Source organism: Sinocyclocheilus grahami, unplaced genomic scaffold, assembly GCF_001515645.1.
Source record: "Sinocyclocheilus grahami isolate Dianchi unplaced genomic scaffold, SAMN03320097.WGS_v1.1 scaffold344.1, whole genome shotgun sequence".
NCBI lineage: Eukaryota > Metazoa > Chordata > Actinopteri > Cypriniformes > Cyprinidae > Sinocyclocheilus > Sinocyclocheilus grahami.
In genome coordinates this window covers 446,800-466,792 of record NW_015505523.1, presented here as the reverse complement: position 1 = coordinate 466,792, position 19,993 = coordinate 446,800, and the positions used below count along the sequence as shown (strand labels likewise).

At 36.6% G+C, this 19,993-nt stretch overlaps 2 protein-coding genes across 3 annotated transcripts in view; both read left to right on the top strand.

Moving 5' to 3' along the window:
- The window catches only part of LOC107603277 (unconventional myosin-Vb-like), a 49,457-nt gene extending 46,481 nt beyond the window's left edge, over window positions 1-2,976 (top strand). Inside the window, exons 29-33 of the mRNA XM_016296041.1 lie at window positions 12-162; window positions 247-541; window positions 636-810; window positions 897-977; window positions 1,699-2,976. Of these exons, the coding sequence (XP_016151527.1) occupies window positions 12-162; window positions 247-541; window positions 636-810; window positions 897-977; window positions 1,699-1,851 (855 nt within the window). The 3' untranslated portion in view covers window positions 1,852-2,976. The remainder of the gene's footprint in view (window positions 1-11; window positions 163-246; window positions 542-635; window positions 811-896; window positions 978-1,698) is intronic.
- A 12,257-nt stretch (window positions 2,977-15,233) lies between these two features.
- Window positions 15,234-18,801, top strand: LOC107548123 (interleukin-7 receptor subunit alpha-like). 2 transcript variants are annotated; one of them, XM_016228671.1, is made up of 9 exons: window positions 15,234-15,299; window positions 15,821-15,975; window positions 16,304-16,409; window positions 16,535-16,680; window positions 16,843-16,985; window positions 17,088-17,244; window positions 17,446-17,557; window positions 17,651-17,714; window positions 17,813-18,801. In XM_016228671.1, exons 2-9 carry the CDS (start codon window positions 15,906-15,908, stop codon window positions 18,149-18,151), a joined length of 1,137 nt encoding a protein of 378 aa, XP_016084157.1. In that variant the 5' UTR covers window positions 15,234-15,299; window positions 15,821-15,905; the 3' UTR covers window positions 18,152-18,801. The 2 variants fall into 2 exon arrangements, with proteins under 2 accessions (XP_016084157.1, XP_016084156.1); XM_016228670.1 differs by lacking the exon at window positions 15,234-15,299 and having other exon boundaries at window positions 15,602-15,975.
- The last annotated feature ends 1,192 nt before the right edge of the window (window positions 18,802-19,993 follow it).

Here is a 19,993-nt window from a genome sequence, read left to right as displayed (position 1 = left end):
TCCTGTCATAGGCGTTCATGACACAGAACACTGTCAAGCAAAACGAGCACTGCCTGAAGAACTTTGACCTGGCTGAGTATCGGCAGGTTCTGAGTGACCTCTCCATCCAGGTCTATCAGCAGCTCGTCAGAGTAGCAGAAGGCATCATGCAACCCATGATTGGTGGGTATAGAGAAACACCAGACCACTTTAACCACTGAAAATGGAGCTGTTTGCACATTCTAATAGTTCATAATGTTTTGTCAGTTTCTGCCATGCTTGAGAGCGAGAGCATCCCCAGCCTGGCCGGTGTGAAGCCCATGGGCTACAGGAACCGCTCCTCTAGTTTGGACTGTGAGAGCGGAGGTCCAGCGGGCTACACGCTACAGGCCCTGATCAGACAGCTGGGACAGTTTTACACCGTCATGGCGGACCACGGCCTGGACCCTGAGATCAGCCAGCAGGTGGTTCGCCAGCTCTTCTACTCCATCAATGCAGTGACCCTCAACAACCTGCTGCTGCGCAAAGATGTCTGCTCTTGGAGTACCGGCGTGCAGCTCAGGTACACGTTTGATGCTCTCAGGCAAATCCGTGGCCTTGTTAAATCTTCAGGACTTCAGATGAACGTAACATCCATCTCATTGGTGTCATTTCAGGTACAACATCAGTCAGTTGGAGGAATGGCTAAGAGGAAAGAATCTGCACCAGAGTGGAGCTGTAGCCACCATGGAACCTGTTATCCAGGCCGCCCAGCTGCTGCAGGTGAAGAAGAAGACCTCCCAAGATGCAGAGGCCATTTGCTCGCTCTGTACCGCCCTCAGCTTACAGCAGGTACACATTTAGCATTCATTTTTTCTTTATTCATTGTTTTGTTTTGTTTTTCATTGACTTAATCATGCTATTCTACTTCACTTCAGATTGTGAAGATCCTCAACTTGTACACTCCACTCAATGATTTTGAGGAACGAGTCACGGTGTCTTTCATAAGAGACATACAGGTAAACACACTATGGACACACACTTGCTGGGTGTACCAACATTTCAACATCAGTAAAACACAACAAAAATATGCTAGTAAACGCACTCCTGCCTAAAAAAGTTTAGTCAGTGTATATAATATTAAGGAATTTCTTTTATATAATAGATGTATTATATATATCATACACTGTTGTTTAAAAGTTTGTGTTTGGTAAGGTTTATGTTTTTTCCAGGAGATCTGTTCATATTAGTGTACAAGGCTGCTCTAATTTGAACTGATATACAGGGAAAACAGTAACATTTTTGAAATATTATTACAGTTTTAAATTTAATTTATATATTCATGTAAAAATGTAAGTGCAGTTTTGTCTTTATTGTTAAACATTACTAATTGGTTCATTATAAATTGACAAATTTTTAAATACATTTTGGATAGATGGCTGCACACTTGTTAGTTCTGTTAACACTTCAAAATCTGAAGTGGAGATCCCACATTTTAACATACATTTGATTTGGTTTCCTGGCAACTTAAGTCATTAACATCTCTCTTAGAAGGGCTTTTCAAACAAGAAGTGTATTAGATCATTCAACAGAATTTTTTTTTTTCACATGCACATGAAAGCATTCAAAAGCTGGTATAAGTTAGTATTGTCTAGTTACTGAAAGATCAGTATTTTCTGCAGTGTTTGATGGCTTCTCAATGAGCATGTCCAATAAATACTCTCATTTCTCCTTTCGCAGAATCGCCTCCAAGATCGAATAGAAAACAACCAACTGCTGGTAGACACTAAATACACCTTCCCTGTGCTCTTCCCTTACACTCCATCTGCGCTCAGTTTGGAAACCGTACACATCCCGGCCTCCCTCAGCCTGCACTTCCTCACACGGGTCTGACATCTCAAATCTCTCTGTCTCGCTCTGAGCGGCCTGTAGCGGCCCATCGCAGATCTGCTAACCCACATACTAACAACACCACACGTGTGGGATTTACAGTATCAACATTTAACAAGACGGACAATTCTCCCTGACCGACTAACTGTGATGTTGAGACGGTTTCAATAAGGGGGGAAATAAGTCTAAATGATGCAGGTGTAAATACGCTGTCAGCCTTTTGACTTTCCTTCTATAACACTCAACCAGTTCTCTCTGGGCTCCCATTTTATACAAGCAAGGCTATTGAAATATGAAGTTTAAACACTATATTTGGATTGGGATGTGTTTGTCTTTGACTAATTCTTATGATTAAACAAGTGTAATCTAAATTAAAGTAAGAGGGTTTTGGGCTACTGACATGAAACACTAGTGCAAGATGTATGTGTCTGTATTCATGTATCTGTATTAGTGTGCACTGATTTCTTTGTGTTTGTAATGGAAAAGTGTCTTTTATTTCCCTTGCTTGTGCTGGAGCACAGTCTCATCTCAGAAACATGGGCTCCCACTGAAGCAACGCCACAATCTCGCTTTTTTTTTCTAGGTGAACTTGTAAAATCGGCTGCCAAGATTCATTCCCACAACCTCTAGCAAAAAGAAGCAGGAAATCTCTGCATTGCAGTGGCTGTTGCCAGTGGATCGGACTCTCCGAACAGGGGCTTTTTAAGCTTTTTTTCTCCGCATGTGTTGAAGAAACCAATGCAGAAACTTGGGACCCTGAATCACAGGGCCAGCAAATGTGGCCGATTGTGAAAGTGACCATGACAAGTGGAAGTATGTGGAGCGGTGGGAACGAGGATGATGAGAGGAGTTTGAGCTGGGATATTTAATATTCTGTTGAAATAAATAATCTTGTGATTGTTTGTTGGTGGAATCTAGAATGTGCTGGAAGGCATGTGCAAGTATGATGAAGAAATGTATCTAAAGAGGCGTCATATACACTGGGATGAGTTTTATGGTGTACAGAAATACATTCTCAAAGCTACCAGGTTACTATTTCATGAAAGCAATTATCACAATTTACTTTATACTTTACACAGCTCTGTAAATGATTGTGTAATCAAATAGCAATAACTACGCATTGTTTACTTAAAAAAAAAAGTACAATTTTATACAATCTCACGATTTTCCCCTTATTTTGTATGTTGCCAACAGAATGGGCTGTTCTGCAAGAATAGTGCATCATGTCAATTCAGGATACCGTATTTTGTTTCAAAGAGGTAATTCACGTTTTAGTTTTAGGTTTCAAAGTTTATACAAAGCTGTCAAAATCTCATGTATTGCACTATCACTCTCTGGATACAACTTTCTGGATTGAAATAGTTCTTTCAACACCAATAAAGTAAGATCTCTCAATTTTTCAGTTGTATTCTTGTTATTTTGTAAATATATTGTATATTTTTTGACCATTCATTTTACGTTGACCATAAGGAATTTTAATGCCACAGTCGCTTGGTTTTGATGTTCCAAGCAAGGGTTGATTTTATTTATTTATTTGTTTACTGCCCTCTACCGACCATATTTGGAGTTGAGTCAAAGCTCTGAAAAATCGCATGCCTTTATCTAAATGATTGCTAATTTTAACTACTGGTACATCAGAGTTAGAAATTATGTATATGTTTCATATATGAAGAGTCTATTTGCAAAAACATAACTTTTTTTTTTTTAATTTTCAAAAAAAAAAAGTAGCCTAATCAAAATAACCCAACTGCAGTTTGAGATGAATTGGAATGCACAATGAAAAAACATGATTTTTGACAATTGTTAAAAACAGAGTTGTCCGTTTCTGCAAATGATCACTCTCTGGATACAACTTTCTGGATTGAAATAGTTCTTTCAACACCAATAAAGTAAGATCTCTCAATTTTTCAGTTGTATTCTTGTTATTTTGTAAATATATTGTATATTTTTTGACCATTCATTTTACGTTGACCATAAGGAGTTTTAATGCCACAGTCGCTTGGTTTTTATGTTCCAAGCAAGGGTTGATTTTATTTATTTATTTGTTTACTGCCCTCTACCGACCATATTTGGAGTTGAGTCAAAGCTCTGAAAAATCGCATGCCTTTATCTAAATGATTGCTAATTTTAACTACTGGTACATCAGAGTTAGAAATTATGTATATGTTTCATATATGAAGAGTCTATTTGCAAAAACATAACTTTTTTTTTTTTAATTTTCAAAAAAAAAAAAGTAGCCTAATCAAAATAACCCAACTGCAGTTTGAGATGAATTGGAATGCACAATGAAAAAACATGATTTTTGACAATTGTTAAAAACAGAGTTGTCTGTTTCTGCAAATTAACTCTTCATATAATTTGCTTCTTTTTTTTTTCAGTGACACTCAAACAGTAAGTCTCACATGATACCATGCATGCTATTTGTGGCACGAAACTCACACTTTTAAAAGCAAATCACACCCATTTATTCGGTCTTTATTTTTATGCTCCAAAATATCACACTTATTAATTTAATTTTAACTTTGATGAAGCACCCACATGAACACATACTTTAGATCATCATTAGTTACAGCTAATGATACTAAATGAAGTCTTGTGAGTAAAGTTCACGGCTAAAAGATGTTGTTAGTTACGAGCAGCAGGGTCTTCAGGCTTCTTACTACTTTTATATGACGGCTTCTACATAAAAAAAATATTAATTTTAACTTAAATGGCTATTACAATCCATTCATTTCATAATTTCGCTAGAAAAATATAGTCCCTGACATGTCAGTGATGGTCCTCGAATTAGATTGGTGAAGCGGAACTTTAACAGCATTGCTAAGTTACTTTTCTTAGGGGCTAGCCTATTTCACTGTTTGTATCACTCTGCTTGTCTGTGTTGTTCGCGTTCCTGACAGACTGTCGTTAGTCATCAGTCTGTGCATTAGTGGTGGGGATTTTTCAGTGACAACAATCTTTCTGAAAGTTGACTGTCATTATGTGAGTGAATAACTGAATCATTCTCTTTACTGACTTCTTCAGGAATTAAACGCCACAACTATGTGTTGCTCCATTAGCGCTGTTTTTGCAAAGTAGCTAGCAATACTAGCCTATGTATGTGTAGCCTATGTATATATATACTATGTAAGTGTAAGTTATTTATTGGACTGATGTGTAAAATGATATCAAAGTTGTGCTTAATTTGATTAATTTTAAGTCAGTTAAAACATGAACAGCATCTAGTAAATGTCAGTTTTAAAATATATAGGCTATTATGTGAATTTAACATACCTAGTGCATACTATTAAAAGCTGTAAATGTCAGAACAAGTGTCAAGATTATGAATCAAAAAGCTGTAAAAGTATGTGAGCGAATCATTGAATCATTCTCTCAACTGATTCATTCAGAAATGATGTGGCTCCTTTAGCTCTGTTTTCGTTGGCGTGGCAAAAACACACAAATCAGCTAGCAATACAATGTATAAAATGTAAGTAATTCAATATTAATGTCTTATTTATTGGACTGATGTGTAAAATGATATCAAAGTTGTGCTTAATTTGATTAATTTTAGATCAGTTGAAACGCTGCATGAACAGCATCTAGTAAATGTCAGAATATGTGTGAATTTAACATGCCTGGTGCATACCATTAAAAGCTGTAAATGTCAGAACAAGTGTCAAGATTATGAATAAAAAAGGAAGTCATTATTTTGTCCCTGTTGACCGCATTTGAATATGATTCAGATCAATTCAAATCTTTCAATCTGTTTATCTTTTTTTCAGTACTTTCGATGCTTTCAACTTCCTCGCTGGGGTCTTGTGAATGTGGCTGCGCACGTTTTCCCAGACATATGAGCCCTGTGGTAACGGTCGTGGGATGGCAAGACACGCCAGTTTGATCATTTGCCTTGTCTGCTCAACCTGTTTGTGGTAACGTTTTCACAGGAAGTCATCACATTTTGGCAATGCAGGCGCTTAAAGATATTTCAAATGCAAGCATAACATGAGATTTGTCAAAACACGCATAGGTTTAATACAATATTTTTGTATTGTTTTTCTGTCTCTGTAAAAAATTATTTCTTTTATTATTAGTTACTTTAAGGTCAATCCATCAGTCAGAGGAAGTCTATCCACAAACCATGATGTGACTCTCAGTTTTCATTACTCCCTATCTGCTTTTTTTTCAGTTTTGTTCAAGCTTTCACTTTTCTTTAGAAGTAAAACAAATTTGGTGGATACATATGGCCTACCACAACCAACAGACAACACAATAAGCCAAAAGACAATAATACAGAATTTCCCAAATTAAAAACCCTTAGACCTTTTAAAAAGAAAAATATTCTGTAGTCAATAAAACTTGAGTTTGTGCCTCCATAAAGTGACTTTCTCCCACAGAAAGCAGCTCATCTCCTCCCTCTGTACCACCTGCTTGCATTTCAGGGGTTTTTATAGGAGCTCAAAGATCCCAACCTCAACGAAAGATAAAGGAGAAGAGTGCAGAGGCATTAAAAAAATAGCACCCTATGGTATAGGAGCCTCGAGCGTAGGGTACATACAACAACTGTATGCAGAGAAACCACCGATGCTGTTGTTGTGAGATGTTTTTGTGTGATAGGGGCCTACAGCGATACAGTGTGGTTTCGGAGGGGAGGGGGAAGGGGCTCTTACAATGCAACTCAAAGTGCTTGTCGCATCTTTTTGCACCACGTTACTCTTCTCCAATGGTGCCCTTTATCCACGTGGTTACTTACCAACCTCTCTGGTTATTGGTACCGACCGAAGGAAAAGATGTCTCACTGTTTCTGCGGAAAACACAAATGACTGAGCTAAAATGTATCTGTGCTTTTTCCCCTTTCTTGTTCTCATATGATCATTGCTGAGCTACGACATGTTAACCGCAGTAGTCGCCCACGGACGCATTCGAGAGTATACTTACACTAGCAACCCTGAAACCCTCCTCCTCACACTGATGCTGCACCATCCTACTAAAATATCTACCTAAAAGTTTCTTCACAACATGGGACTTTTCGGTCCTTGTACACATTTTTACATATAACCTATGATTTGGCGGTATATGAATCCATGGCTATATACTGTGTGTATATATATATATATATATATATATATATATATATATATATATATATATATACAGTGCACAGCACAAATGAGTACACCCCTCTGAAACTTAACAAATTCAGCAATTACTCTTTGCTTAGAAGACATGTTATGGTTTTTTTAGAGATATAATATTCCAGCAAGTCTACTTGATCAGTTACCACAGAAGAATGTTAAAATTATTCAAGAAAATAACGTTTTCTTATCAAAGTGATAAAATGTTGTGTTGCAAAAATGAGTACACCCTCCTGAAAGTTACTAAATAAAAAAATAAAATTCTGGTGTAAGGTTAAGGCAAGTATTGATCAACAGGTAAGTATGTTGAACCAAAACTGTTAAGGGTAAGTAATTTCTTGATAAATAAGTGTTATATGGCCCACTGAATCATACTCATGGACTTAATGCCTACCAAATTATTGGTTTAAGTGTGAAAATATAGCCAAAGTAACACAGAAATTCAAAAACAATGGACTTGTGAAAAGGCCCCTGAAATAATCAGGTCTTCACTTTAAGCTTTCATTTAGTGATGAGGGAGTTTTTGCTAGAAAAAGAGCAGGAGAAACGTGTGAAAGTGTCTCAGAGCCGGCAAAAGCTGGCACTTTATCTCACAGAGTATAATGCAGCATGCAGAAGTGACATGCATGGTTGTTTATCCACACCAGAACTACCGACTGTAGCCAAAGCACAATAAACTCATTTAGCTTTTTCCAAGGCCCATATTTACAAAATATAGACTTCTGGGAATCCATACTCTGGTCTCATGAGACCAATTCAATCATTTCGGATCTAACAGCATCCAAAATGTTCTGGTGTTGCTAAATGAGGAGTACAGAGAGAAGTGCTTGGTTCCCACAGTGGCATTCAGTGGTAGTAAAACTCTTCTATAGGGATGTATGAGTGCTGAAGGTGTGAGGGAGTTGTACTGTATCAACGCTGTCATGAATTCACACACCACTGTGTGATGTAATACAAAAACCTGAAACTGAAGATGCTTCCCTCTTCTCATTCCCTGCATTGTTGGGCATTTTTTTAACATGACAATGAAGATATTCGTTCTCCTGAGTTGAAAATCCTTCAGTGGACATGTATTTCACTCAATCTTAACACTCTTGAGCTGCTGTGAGAGATTCTGTAGAGACGAGCTGAGCAACACTCCCCATTAAAGACCAGGGCATTTAAGGAGGTCGTCCTCCAGGAGTTAAACAGCACAGCTAATTTGTCATGAACTTGTACACTCAGTGCCAAGAACTGTCAGAGCAGTGTACTTAGAGTTATGGAGGACATATTAAGTTCTAGAACAGTGATCCACTTTCCTGCAGAGTTTAGCTCTACCCTAATCAAACACACCTGAGTTTGCTAATCAATGTCTTCAGGATCATTAGAAAATCACAGGTAGGTTTGTTTGATTATAGGGTTGGAGCTAAACTGTGCAGGAAAGTGGATCTCGCACGCCAGATTTGAGGATCACTGTTCTAGAATATTACACTTGGTTGAATTAAATCTAGGTTGTACTCAATTCTGCAATCCTTCATTTAAACAAAAACTGGGTTGTTCAAAAAAGTCTCTTATTTTACAGATATTAATGGCATGTATTTCTCTGTTTTTATTAAGAATATGTTTAATACATTTCAATTTTGCCATCTTTCTGTGAATTATATTAGTGATCATTAAGAAAATCATCAAGAAAACATCTTTTATATTTAATCAGAGGGGGTGTACTCATTTATGCTGTGCACTGTATGTATATATACATATATAATTGTTGCTTTTTATAATTGTTCTTTTACACACATGCATATATGTGACCCTGGACCACAAAATCAGTCATAAGGGTCATTTTTTATAAATTGAGATTTACACATAATGAATAGATACGCTTTCCATTGATGTATGGTTTGTTAGGATAGGACAATATTTGGCCGAGATACAACTATTTGAAAATCAAAATACTGAGATTATTTGGGTTTGAGACTTTAGTCTTTGCAACTTTAGGGATCTTATCTATTCACAAACAGCTTGTAACAGTCCAAAGAGAAAGGAAAACTTGAAATCGCATCATTTGACCCCTTTAAAGTTGTCCAAATTAAGTTCTTAGCTATGTATATTACTAATCAAAAATTAAGTTTTGATATATTTACAGTAAGAAATTTACAAAATATCATGGAACATGATCTTTACTTAATATCCTAATGATTTTTGGAATAAAAGAAAAATTGATTATTGTGACCCATACAATGTTGTTTTTTTTTACTATTGCTAAAAATATACCCAAGCGACTTAAGACTATGTTGTATCTAATTATTGATATATAAATGATACATTTTTTTAATGTTAAAATTTTTTGTTTTAATTTTTGCTGTTTCATAAAGGTTTGTGTTTAATAATTGTTTTACTGTTTAAATTTTTTAACAGGGTTTTTATTTTTTAAAGATTCGATACTTTTACTAGATGGATTTGACTGAAAATTTGTGGCCTTCAAATGAAATTCTTCAGCATTAGAATTGAAATAAACTGGTCACAAATTACCTTTGTCGTCGTTCGTTGGAGGAGATCTGAATTACCACATTGATTACCAGAGAAATCACGTTTTCACTTTTCAAGACTTCATGATTTGTTTTAGGGTTATCAGTGTTGCCACACCACATCCATTTATGTGGTTACTCGATGGGTCAAAATCCAAATTATCAACTATGATCAGTTGTTAGACCTTTCTCTGCTTCTTGCCAGTGTCTGCCAGACAGAAACACTTGTTGAGTCATACCGTACGATCTAGTATTGCTCATGTAACACTGTTATTTTTTGTATGGTTAAACTTTAGAATTTGGAAACTTCTTGAATCAAATCTTTTTTTTTTCTTTTTTTTTTGTATTTGAGACTTCATGTATCATAACCAAAGGTCAATACTCTCTATACGAAATATGCAGCTGTACAGCTGAGAAACCACAGTCTTTCTACACAATTACGCTAATATAGACAACACTACGAAAGGACTAAATATTGTTGTGTATCTGCAAGACTTTTAATTGAAATCAGTCATTAGATCAAGCAAGTTTCAGTAGCCTTTAAATGTTCCTGATATTTTTAAAAGTACAGTCTGCAGTACTTTATGGCAGGATTCATTTAAATGACTTAATATCAAACATTTCTTTCATTTTGTATTAGACAATAATACTGTTTTGTCTGTGACTTGAACACTTTGTTTACAGGACAGATAGCAGCTTAGATTGACGATATGCTGGCCTCATTTTTACATAAACTCATTTGCTAGAGGCGACAGGAAGTGGGTTGTAATAGGTTACCACTTGTTTTTGTTTTTTAGATTGAAGGTACATGCTGAGAGAGGACTTTTTCATTTCATATTTACCTGCACTTCTTGCGAATAGTCTGTAAGCAATGCCTGAAAATCTAAAAGAGAAAGAAACGTGGCAAAAAAATTTTTAGTAATGTATTAAAATATTAACAATAATAATCAATAATAATGATTATTATCACTATAAAAACTTTCATGCATTAAACTGAATCAACTTTAACCTCTAATATCTGCTAAATAAATATTACAGTGTTTTGTTGTCGTTATATTCTTTATTTCATTTTGTAACATGAGGAAGTAAGCATGTCTCCTTTTTTCAGGCATGAGTTTCATTCCAACTACCAAAATGTTCACAACGTTTTGTTTCACTTAAACCCACAACCTCTGTCTGCTCTTGGTTTGACCTAAATAAAGTGCTGACTGTTCTCCTTTAAGATGTAAAACTTGATGTAACTGCTATTACAGTTACGTATGGTTAAGAGTGGTGGTCCTCAAGTGGTGGGTGGTAATCCAAAAACGTGTCACGGGGTTTGTTCAAATCCAGTTGCAGACAGCAGCAAGAAAACGGATTGATTGATTAATTAATCATATCATATGAGGACACCAAAACGCTTCCTTTTGTTGCTGACGTCAAAGGTCACATTGAATCAAATTACAGTATTTTGTCGCGAATCTATCCTCTCTTGGTTATTTTCAAAACCAAGTGAGGATACATTTCAAATATTTCATATTTGATTGTAAGGACTATTTTTGTTACTTTTGTATGCTAAACACTTTTGATTCTGTGTTGGGTTACCACTCTGAAGTCCAAAATGAAAGTATGGGTTCTGCTGAAGTTGACAGTTCTACTGTCAAAGTTCCTTGACACTTGTACTTTTTTTTTCTTCCGACCAACTGCCATACGTGCATGGGTTAGGCTACAATGCACTTGCATTATATGGACTTTTTCTTAAAAATATTTGTTTATCTGAAGAAGTCAGAAAGTCATACATCTGGGATGTCATGCCAGTGAGTAGCCTAAGGGAAATGGGCTATTGGTAATTTTTTGGTGATATTACACTCCAGTAGGCTACTACATAATGTACCCAGTCACTACTGTGTTACTGATTCTGCAACAGAAACTACTCAAAGGATAAACATATTCTGTATATTATATACTTGTGTATTTTCTATAGTGAGCAATTCATGTATATCATGAGAATACTGTGCATTACATGTATACTGTGCAGTTTGAGGATTCTTGTCTTTCCTGTCACAACATAACCACATCCAAGACTTTCACTCTCAAGTGTATGCTGTATAGTGACAATAATGTCAGTTGAATTGAATTAATTATTTGAGTCATCATATTTTCAATTACATAGCCTACATTCAACTTGTTTTGTAAAAGTCACAATTGGTAATTGTTAAAAATGTATTTCCTATTTTAAATATTGGATTATAACGTTCAGCTAAATAAAAGTATCTTCAAGATAAAAACAAGTGCCAACAAAAACATTCTTTGTGTAAAATATATCATCTAATACCCTTAAAAGTGTATAAGCTACCATCTGACGGCAAGCCACATGATTGTGATAGCCATATTTTGAATTCTTCATAATTACGTGAGAATTGTGATGGTCTAAGTGCATATGCTAACAATGGGTAGTGTGTCAGCCAGGCTTGCCAACTTTGATTACATGGTTGGAGTAAGAATTTTATGATGAGTGAATATATTAGACACATGTATGATACTATTGTCTTTCATTTGTAACATCACAACCTAATCAGACCCTACAATCAGGCCCGTAACTAGCTATGAGGCCACCGAAGTCCGGACCTCGGTAAAAATGTTCTTGTTAAAAAATAAAATGTGTTCTTTGAATGACTAATTTGCTGTTAAACTCCTCATATGAATGCCTGCATGACATGTATAACTCAGTTTAGACAGTTTGCAAGAATGTTTAGCGTCCCTGGTATTTTATTAGTTATTTTTTTAATGCTTTATTAATTCAGTGCCACAAGAACATGAGGTATTACATATTCACATGATCAAATTAACATTATTAGCTGCCAGAGAAAAAAAAAGGAAGAAAATTACATAAAGTTCAATGCTTTCAGAGCATTACATGTTTTCAGTGCTTTTTTGTTTGTTCTAAGAGATTTATATAATTTAAAGTCATTTATAAAATGTGCAAAATTTGGTTTACATTGAGCCCACTTCTTCTTATGAATATGGAATTGTCCTAGCGTCCCTGGTATGAAAATGATCGCTGCGAGACGCTGATGGAGTGAACGAGGCTTGAGAGGAGATTGAGGTCTCTGCAGAGCAAAAGTGGGCAGGGTAAATAACTGCAGGGTGTTTCTCAATCATGCAATCAAGATGATCCTCCTTACCCGACCCCACCCTTACACTTACCTTCACTATCACGTCAGCCAATCAGATAACATGGTCTAAAACCACCCCGATCTGGTAACTCCCATTACCTTCCTGCAGAGATCTATACTTGCTTGGGAGAGTTGTGAGTGAGGGCGCGGCCGCAGCATCCGTGTTGCCAGATCCAGCGTTTTTTGGACTTGTCTTTTCCACTTAATTTAACACTTAAGAAAGTTAATAAAGTAGGAGGTTTCAGTTTAGAGTCAGCGATATATTTGTCTTATCTTATTTGCAAAAGATTGGAAATCATTTTGGTTTATTTTTATTTATTTTTAGTTTTGTTTGTTTTAATATCAATATCTGGCAACACTGCATCGCCAGCACTTAAACTGAAAGCAATCAAAAAAGCCCATGGACAGGTTTTTTTTGCTGACAGGATACGACATTCGGTAAGGGACACACAAAAAGTATTATGATATTATCTGTCATAAACGTTATCAACGCTGTCAAAAACAGTAGCATTTAACACTAGTACACACAGATCCTTAGAACAAGTAGGTTACAGAATGAAATGAAATACGCAAAAACTAGCCATGAAGAAGTCTATGCCATGTCGTTCAGTATAGTTAAATTATCACAAATCATGCTATAAACTTTCTTAAGAGCACTAGACAAAGTTATTGTAGTTATGTATTGTTGCAATGTAAATCCCTTTCATGCATATATTATGGAAAACAGTATCTAGATTTTTTTATGATTATTTTTATTACTTTAATATGATGCTAAAATTGAAATCCATTTTCATTTTTACAAAATTCATTTTTATTTAAACATTATTTAAATGTCCACGTATGTGGACACCATGCAACAAAGGCGTAAAATGGGACATAAAGCCACAGCTGACAATATGGAATATTGTGTTTTTTTAATTGGCATGTTATGCTATTTATATCAGCTCAGTTATTAAAAACAATAATATTACAATATAATAACAATAAAACTCTCTGCATCACTGTCTGTCTCAGAGCTGCTCTTTGCTGGCACATACTCATCACTGCTGTCACTGTCACTTCCACTGTCCTCTGGGATATTCTCTATTATTCTGTACTGACTCCTTGACCTATGCTGTCCCTGTTTGGAAGGCAAAATGCAGTCTCCATATGTATGTGTAAAGTTGCCATTTAATGCTGTAATATGGCATTTTAAATGGTTATTTATGTTGATATATTTGTTAAATGTCTGTTTTATTACAATATATGTAAATTCATAACATCTTTGAAAAAATAGAATAGATATACTAGCAGGTTACAGACTTTATGCAATCTGACTCCACTGTTGCATGACCTCCACATACGTGGACAGTTGGTTTTTGGTGAATACAAACTACATTTTACTCTAAATTTTAGTTTATAAAATACTAGCATATTCAACATACTTTAATGTACATACTAATATTTTTTTCCCTCAATTGACCTCCTTGTATAAAAGTTTTTCACAGATATGCCTGGGGCATTTATCACATGGCTATCCGCTGTCAGCCATCTTGGATTAATGATGTCATCAAGCAATGAATATTTGGAATGCAAGATTGTAGCCACTGTTACAATATTGCTGTCAATCTACTGACACTGCTCTCAAGTGGTTTGGAGAAAATTACCATGATAAATGAACCCTAAATGGAGTTAAAATAACTGTCCTCATTTAGCATTATCAGGAACAAACAAATATTCTCCCAGAGCACTGTATATTATTATATTATATTAGGCTATAATATATAGGACATCCCTAGGCGTTTGATCTCTCACGCAGACAAATAGACTAATGCTCCTGAGAGCTTAAGTAGGCCTATAAGTTAAATGCAGATTAAAAAAATAACACTCCTATCTTTATATCTCTCTAATGAGATATGAATCCGCTTAAAGCAGATTCTCTTCTCACTCACACTTGTAAACAACAAAACACTGACGAATCTACTCCAGATCAAGAAGCTGTCAATCAAAAACTCGCCAGCCAATAAGAACCCACCGCTGCCCCCACAAACGATTTGTGACAGAATGGCGAACGAAAACTCAGGGAGCGTAAACAAACACTTCAGAAGCGTAAATGAAAATTCTGACAGCGCATATGTAAGTAGAGATGAGGAAAACAGTTAGTGAAGCATGCAGTGTATTTAAAGGGGTCATATGATGTTATTTCAATTTTTCCTTTCTCTTTGGAGTGTTACAAGCTCTTGGTGCATAAAGAAGATCTGTAAAGTTGCAAAGACTAAAGTCTCAAATCCAAAGAGATATTCTTTATAAAAGTTCAGAGTCAGCCACGCCTACCTAAAACGGCTCGTTCTAACACGCCCCCACATATCTACCTCACTATGTGGGAAGATTTGCATAACGCCGCCCAAATGTTCACGCAAAAAAAGAAGGCGTAACTTTTATTCTCACTGTAGTATTGTTGCCCCCGCTGCCATGTCGTGAAGGCGCTGTGTGTTTCGTTGTGAAAGCGAAACTACTTTGTTTGGTCTTCCAAAAGAGGACGATATCTGCTTCGTCATGCCTGGAGCTGATCCGTGCTGGTCGCTGAGGAAATACTACAACTTCGCTCTGTGGATCACTGGATCAGCTTTCACCGTGGTCGAAGCGGAGTACAGTCCAAGGTCGTCACATGTGGTTGCTCCAGGCATCACAATATGGTAAGGGACATAACATTTCTGTCACACGCTTGAGGAATTCGGCCAATCACAACGCACTGGATAGCTGGCCAATCAGAGCACACCTCGCTTTTTCAGACTGATGAGCTTTGTAAAAATCGACACGTTTCAGAAAGACGGGGCATAGAGGAGAAACAATAATGTACAGTATGTGGAAAATAATGTGTTTTTTGAACCTTAAACCGCATAAACACATTTCATTACACCAAATACACAAAATAATGTTCTTTTTAGCAGCATCATATGACCCCTTTAAATACGAAATCAAAATTTGGCATGCTATGTGTTTTAGTTTCAAGACATTTTATTAATTTTCAGTTTAGATTTTCAGTAGTTTCTTGAGAAGTTGCTTCCAAAATTAAAGGCACAAATCTGATTCAATTAAAGGGGTGGAGCTAAGACACGTGAAAAGGAAGCAATGAAAGGAAACACAAATAAGAAATGACAAGCACCCTCTCTGTGTTTCTACCGCTCTCTCTCTCTCTTCCTCTCACCTCTGAAAGTACCACTGTGAACTGTCACTCGTCAGTAAACCGTGTGTGAGTAATGAAGACGTGAGTGATCTAGGCCTGTACTGCTGGATAAGAGATGGCGGGTGTTTTATGGATGCTCCTTGTTGTTTCCTGTCCTTTGGTTCTGTCAGAGAGTGGAGATTTTGGTGAGTACTCTGAGAAATGAGACTAAATAATAAACTGAGAATCCATAGATTATTATTATTTTCACTTTTTAAAATAAGTTTTCAATGGGAGTGGTAATTTTAGTTGTTCAGTCTTTACTAAAATCACTGGCAAGTATTCCTGCATAATGACTGTAAATGTTGCTAGATTGTATGCAGTCATATATGATTATGATCATAAAGAGTTATACGCCTTTGGGGGTAAATTCACGTGAAACTATCATTTAGGCTAGTTTTCATTGAAGCACACTAACATAAGGTGTTGACTAGAAAAATGGCATTTTGTTTTTCTCCTCTTGGTTCCTTTTAGATTTGTTAGATGATGTGACCTGCAGGTCTACTATGACCGTCAGTCAAAGTAACCTCATCTGCTCGCTCGACGAATCCCCTGAGGAGGTCAAATTCATGACACTCTGGTATTTCATTAGACATATTACTGTAAATTGATGTAGAATATCTGTCAGTAACTCAATCTTTGCTTAAAGCACTAATGTTGAATAAAATGGAAATAAGAGTTTTTGTTTGTTTTTCTCCTATTTAGCAAAATGGAAGGTTTGGAAAAAAAGTGTACAAATGCTACTAAAAGACCACAAGACTTTATTTTTGAGAATTTGATTGTTACGGCAAAATATGAGCTACGCATAGGAAATGAGGTTATTGAAAAAGACATCGACCTGTCAAAAATGGGCAAGTCTTATCTATCTATCTATCTGTCTGTCTGTCTGTCTGTCTGTCTTGTCTGCTGTCTGTCTGTCTGTCTGTGTCTTGTCTGCTGTCTGTCTGTCTGTGTCTTGTCTGCTGTCTGTCTGTCTGTCTGTGTGTCTATCTAATCTGTCTTTGTCTTTACAGTCAAAATCCCAGCTCCTGAAATGAAGCTTGCCACTTACATGGAAGACACAGAAGAAGTTTTCATATGGTTTGAACACATTCATGAATATGTTAAAAACCCTGAATTCCAATTGGAAATCTGGAGGGACAAAATTGCAGACAAGGTGTTTCTCACAACAATTTGTTGGTTTGACTTGACCTTAAAAAAAAGTCAATTTTGAGTTCTTTTAACAAATAAACAACACCTATGTTTTCTTTCTCCACAGCCCATCAGACCCACTATAAAATATAGGAACTACAGTATCAGCAGGGACAGACTTGTTGGAGATGGTGTTTACTACACACGTGTTAGAGCAAAACCGTGGGACTTTTTTGCTGGCGACTGGAGTGAGTGGAGTTCAAATGCAACTTTCACTATAACAAGTGAGTGGATCTGACTGGAGATCAGATGTCTGTTACATGAGAAAATACTACTATGTTTAGTATGATAAACACTCCTTTTTGTACTCATTATTGGGTAGGAGAAGAATCAAATAGCTTTAGCATTAAGAAAATGTATAAAAAAGCATTTTAACTGTTATTAATCATGTCTGATAAATTGTGATGCTATAAACGATGACACAGGTTCTACAGTTCCTACCACAGAAAATAATTTTTCAAAGGTTGGTTTCATCATCACCTTCTTTGTCATTCTGATGCTCATCATCGGATTGGGGACCTTGCGATGGAGAGCGCAGTGAGTTTTTTTACCTCATTTAAAAAAAAAAACACACAAAAAGCTATTTTATTATTTTCTAACAATGTAATGTAATAATGTTTTCTAATCCAGCATAAAAGACTACATTACACCAAACATCCCACACCCGAAGGCAACTCTTGCACAAATGCAAAGGGTAATTCAATTTCTCATGCGTCTGGTTGCTTCTTTGACGTTCTGCCAGATTAAACCTGAGACTCAGCATCTTCATACAGACTGTTTTTATGTTTTCAGGGCCTTCCTTTCACTTTCAGTCCTGAGATATTCAGTGACGTCTTCATACACCGTGTGGATTACGTTGATGAAAAGCCATCTTCTACTGAGCTTCAGGACGGTCTGGATGAGTGCCGCTACAGTCAAGCCAGTTCCTCAAGATCATCAGTGATTGAAATGGACATGAAAGCTGATGGATGTCTTCCAAGAGAGCAGTCCCACCTTAAAATTAGACTGTTAGATGAATCAGATTTGTTGAAAGAAAGCGAACATGGCAGCTCTCAGAGCGTAACGGCAGCTCAACGAGAATGTAAAGACGAAGCCTATGTCACTATGTCCAGTCTCTTCAAAACGCAATGAAGAGACGGTCTCAAGTCAGTTCCAGTTCACTGTTGATTTTACAGACCCTTGGTTTGTATGTGATAAAGAGTTAACTGAGATTTTATGATGCATTTAATAAGCCAATAAGCCTGTTACATATATAAGAGGCACTTTAACACATCACTAGTCATGTCCGGTCTGTAGCTCTGATGCTAACCAAGTTTGTACATATAGCAGTCATCCACAGGTTTCATTTTCAACCAAGCATCGTGCACAGCTGTGGTCTCCATTTTGGTAGCCAGTTTCCTTCTGAATGTTTCAGAAACACAGGCATTAAGAGTGATAAGAAATAGAGAACTCCACATTTCTGAAGTCATCACACATATACTCAGACCTCATGTAACTGCTGCTAGCCTCAGTATCCTCTGCCAGACATTTACCTATGCATATTTTCATCCATAAATATGGCTGAGTAAAGCTGAGAGGTTTATGTTCTGTTAACCTCGCGCACAACTTTCAAACCTAATACATACAGTTCAAGTGGCACTTTTTCAATTATCAGAGGATTTATTTATAATGATCAGAAAAAAATATTTTCTGTGTATATTAAAAAAAACAACCGCTTGTAATGCTAACTTTGTAATGCAATTCAGTTGTAGCCTATATATATAGTAATCTATATTAAAACAGATGTGTAATAAAGGAATGTATAAAAAAAACCATCAGTCCATATAACTGTATGAATATATTTTCACATTTCATATAAATCATCTGAAGAGACTTTTAATTTTTATAACATTATTAAACATTTCTTAAATGAGTCACATTTTGTAAACTGGCATCATCCGTAACATGCATAAATAAATCAGAATTACAAGACTTTCATGTATCACATATACAGTAGGGAAAATATTTATTTGATCCCCTGCTGATTTTGTAAGTTTGCCCACTAACTAAGAAATGAAAGGTCTGTAATTTATATGGTAGGTTTATTTTAACGGATAGAGAGAGAATATAAACCAAAAAATCCAGAAAAACACAATATAAATGTTAGAAATTGATTTGCATTTCAGTGAGTGAAATATGTATTTGATCCCCTACCAACCAGCAAGAATTCTGTATAAGACACCTGTCCACACAATCTGTATCTTCCATTCCAACCTCTCCCACCACCATGGGCAAGACCAAAGAGCTGTCAAAGGATGTCAGAGACAAGATTGCAGATCTGCACAAGGCTTGAATGGGCTACAAGACCATCAGCAAGAAGCTTGGTGAGAAGGAGACAACTGTTGGTGCAATTATTCGGAAATGGAAGAAATCCAAACCAACCATCAATCGGCCTCGGTCTGGAGCGCCGTGCAACATCTCGCCTCATGGGGTAAGGATGATCATGAGAAAGGTGAGGGATCAGCCCTGAACTACACGGGAGGAGCTTGTTAATGATCTTAAGGCAGTTGGGACCACAGTCACCAAGCAAACCATTGGTAACACACTACGCTGCAATGGACTAAAATCCTGCAGCGCCCACAAGGTCCCCCTGCTCAAGAAGGCACATGTACAGGCCCGTTTAAAGTTTGCCAATGAACATCTAAATGATTCAGAGAATGCTTGGGAGAAAGTGCTGTGGTCACATGAGACCAAAATTTAGCTCTTTGGCATTAACTCGACTCACCGTGTTTGGAGGGAGAGAAATGCTGACTCCAAGAACACCATCCCTACAGTCAAGCACGGAGGTGGAAACATTATGCTTTGGGGCTGTTTTTCTGCTAAGGGTACAAGACGACTTCACCGCATTGAGGGGCAAATGGACATGTACTGTAAAAATCTTGGACGAGAGCCTCCTTCCTTCAGCCAGAACACTGAAGATGGGTCATGGATGGG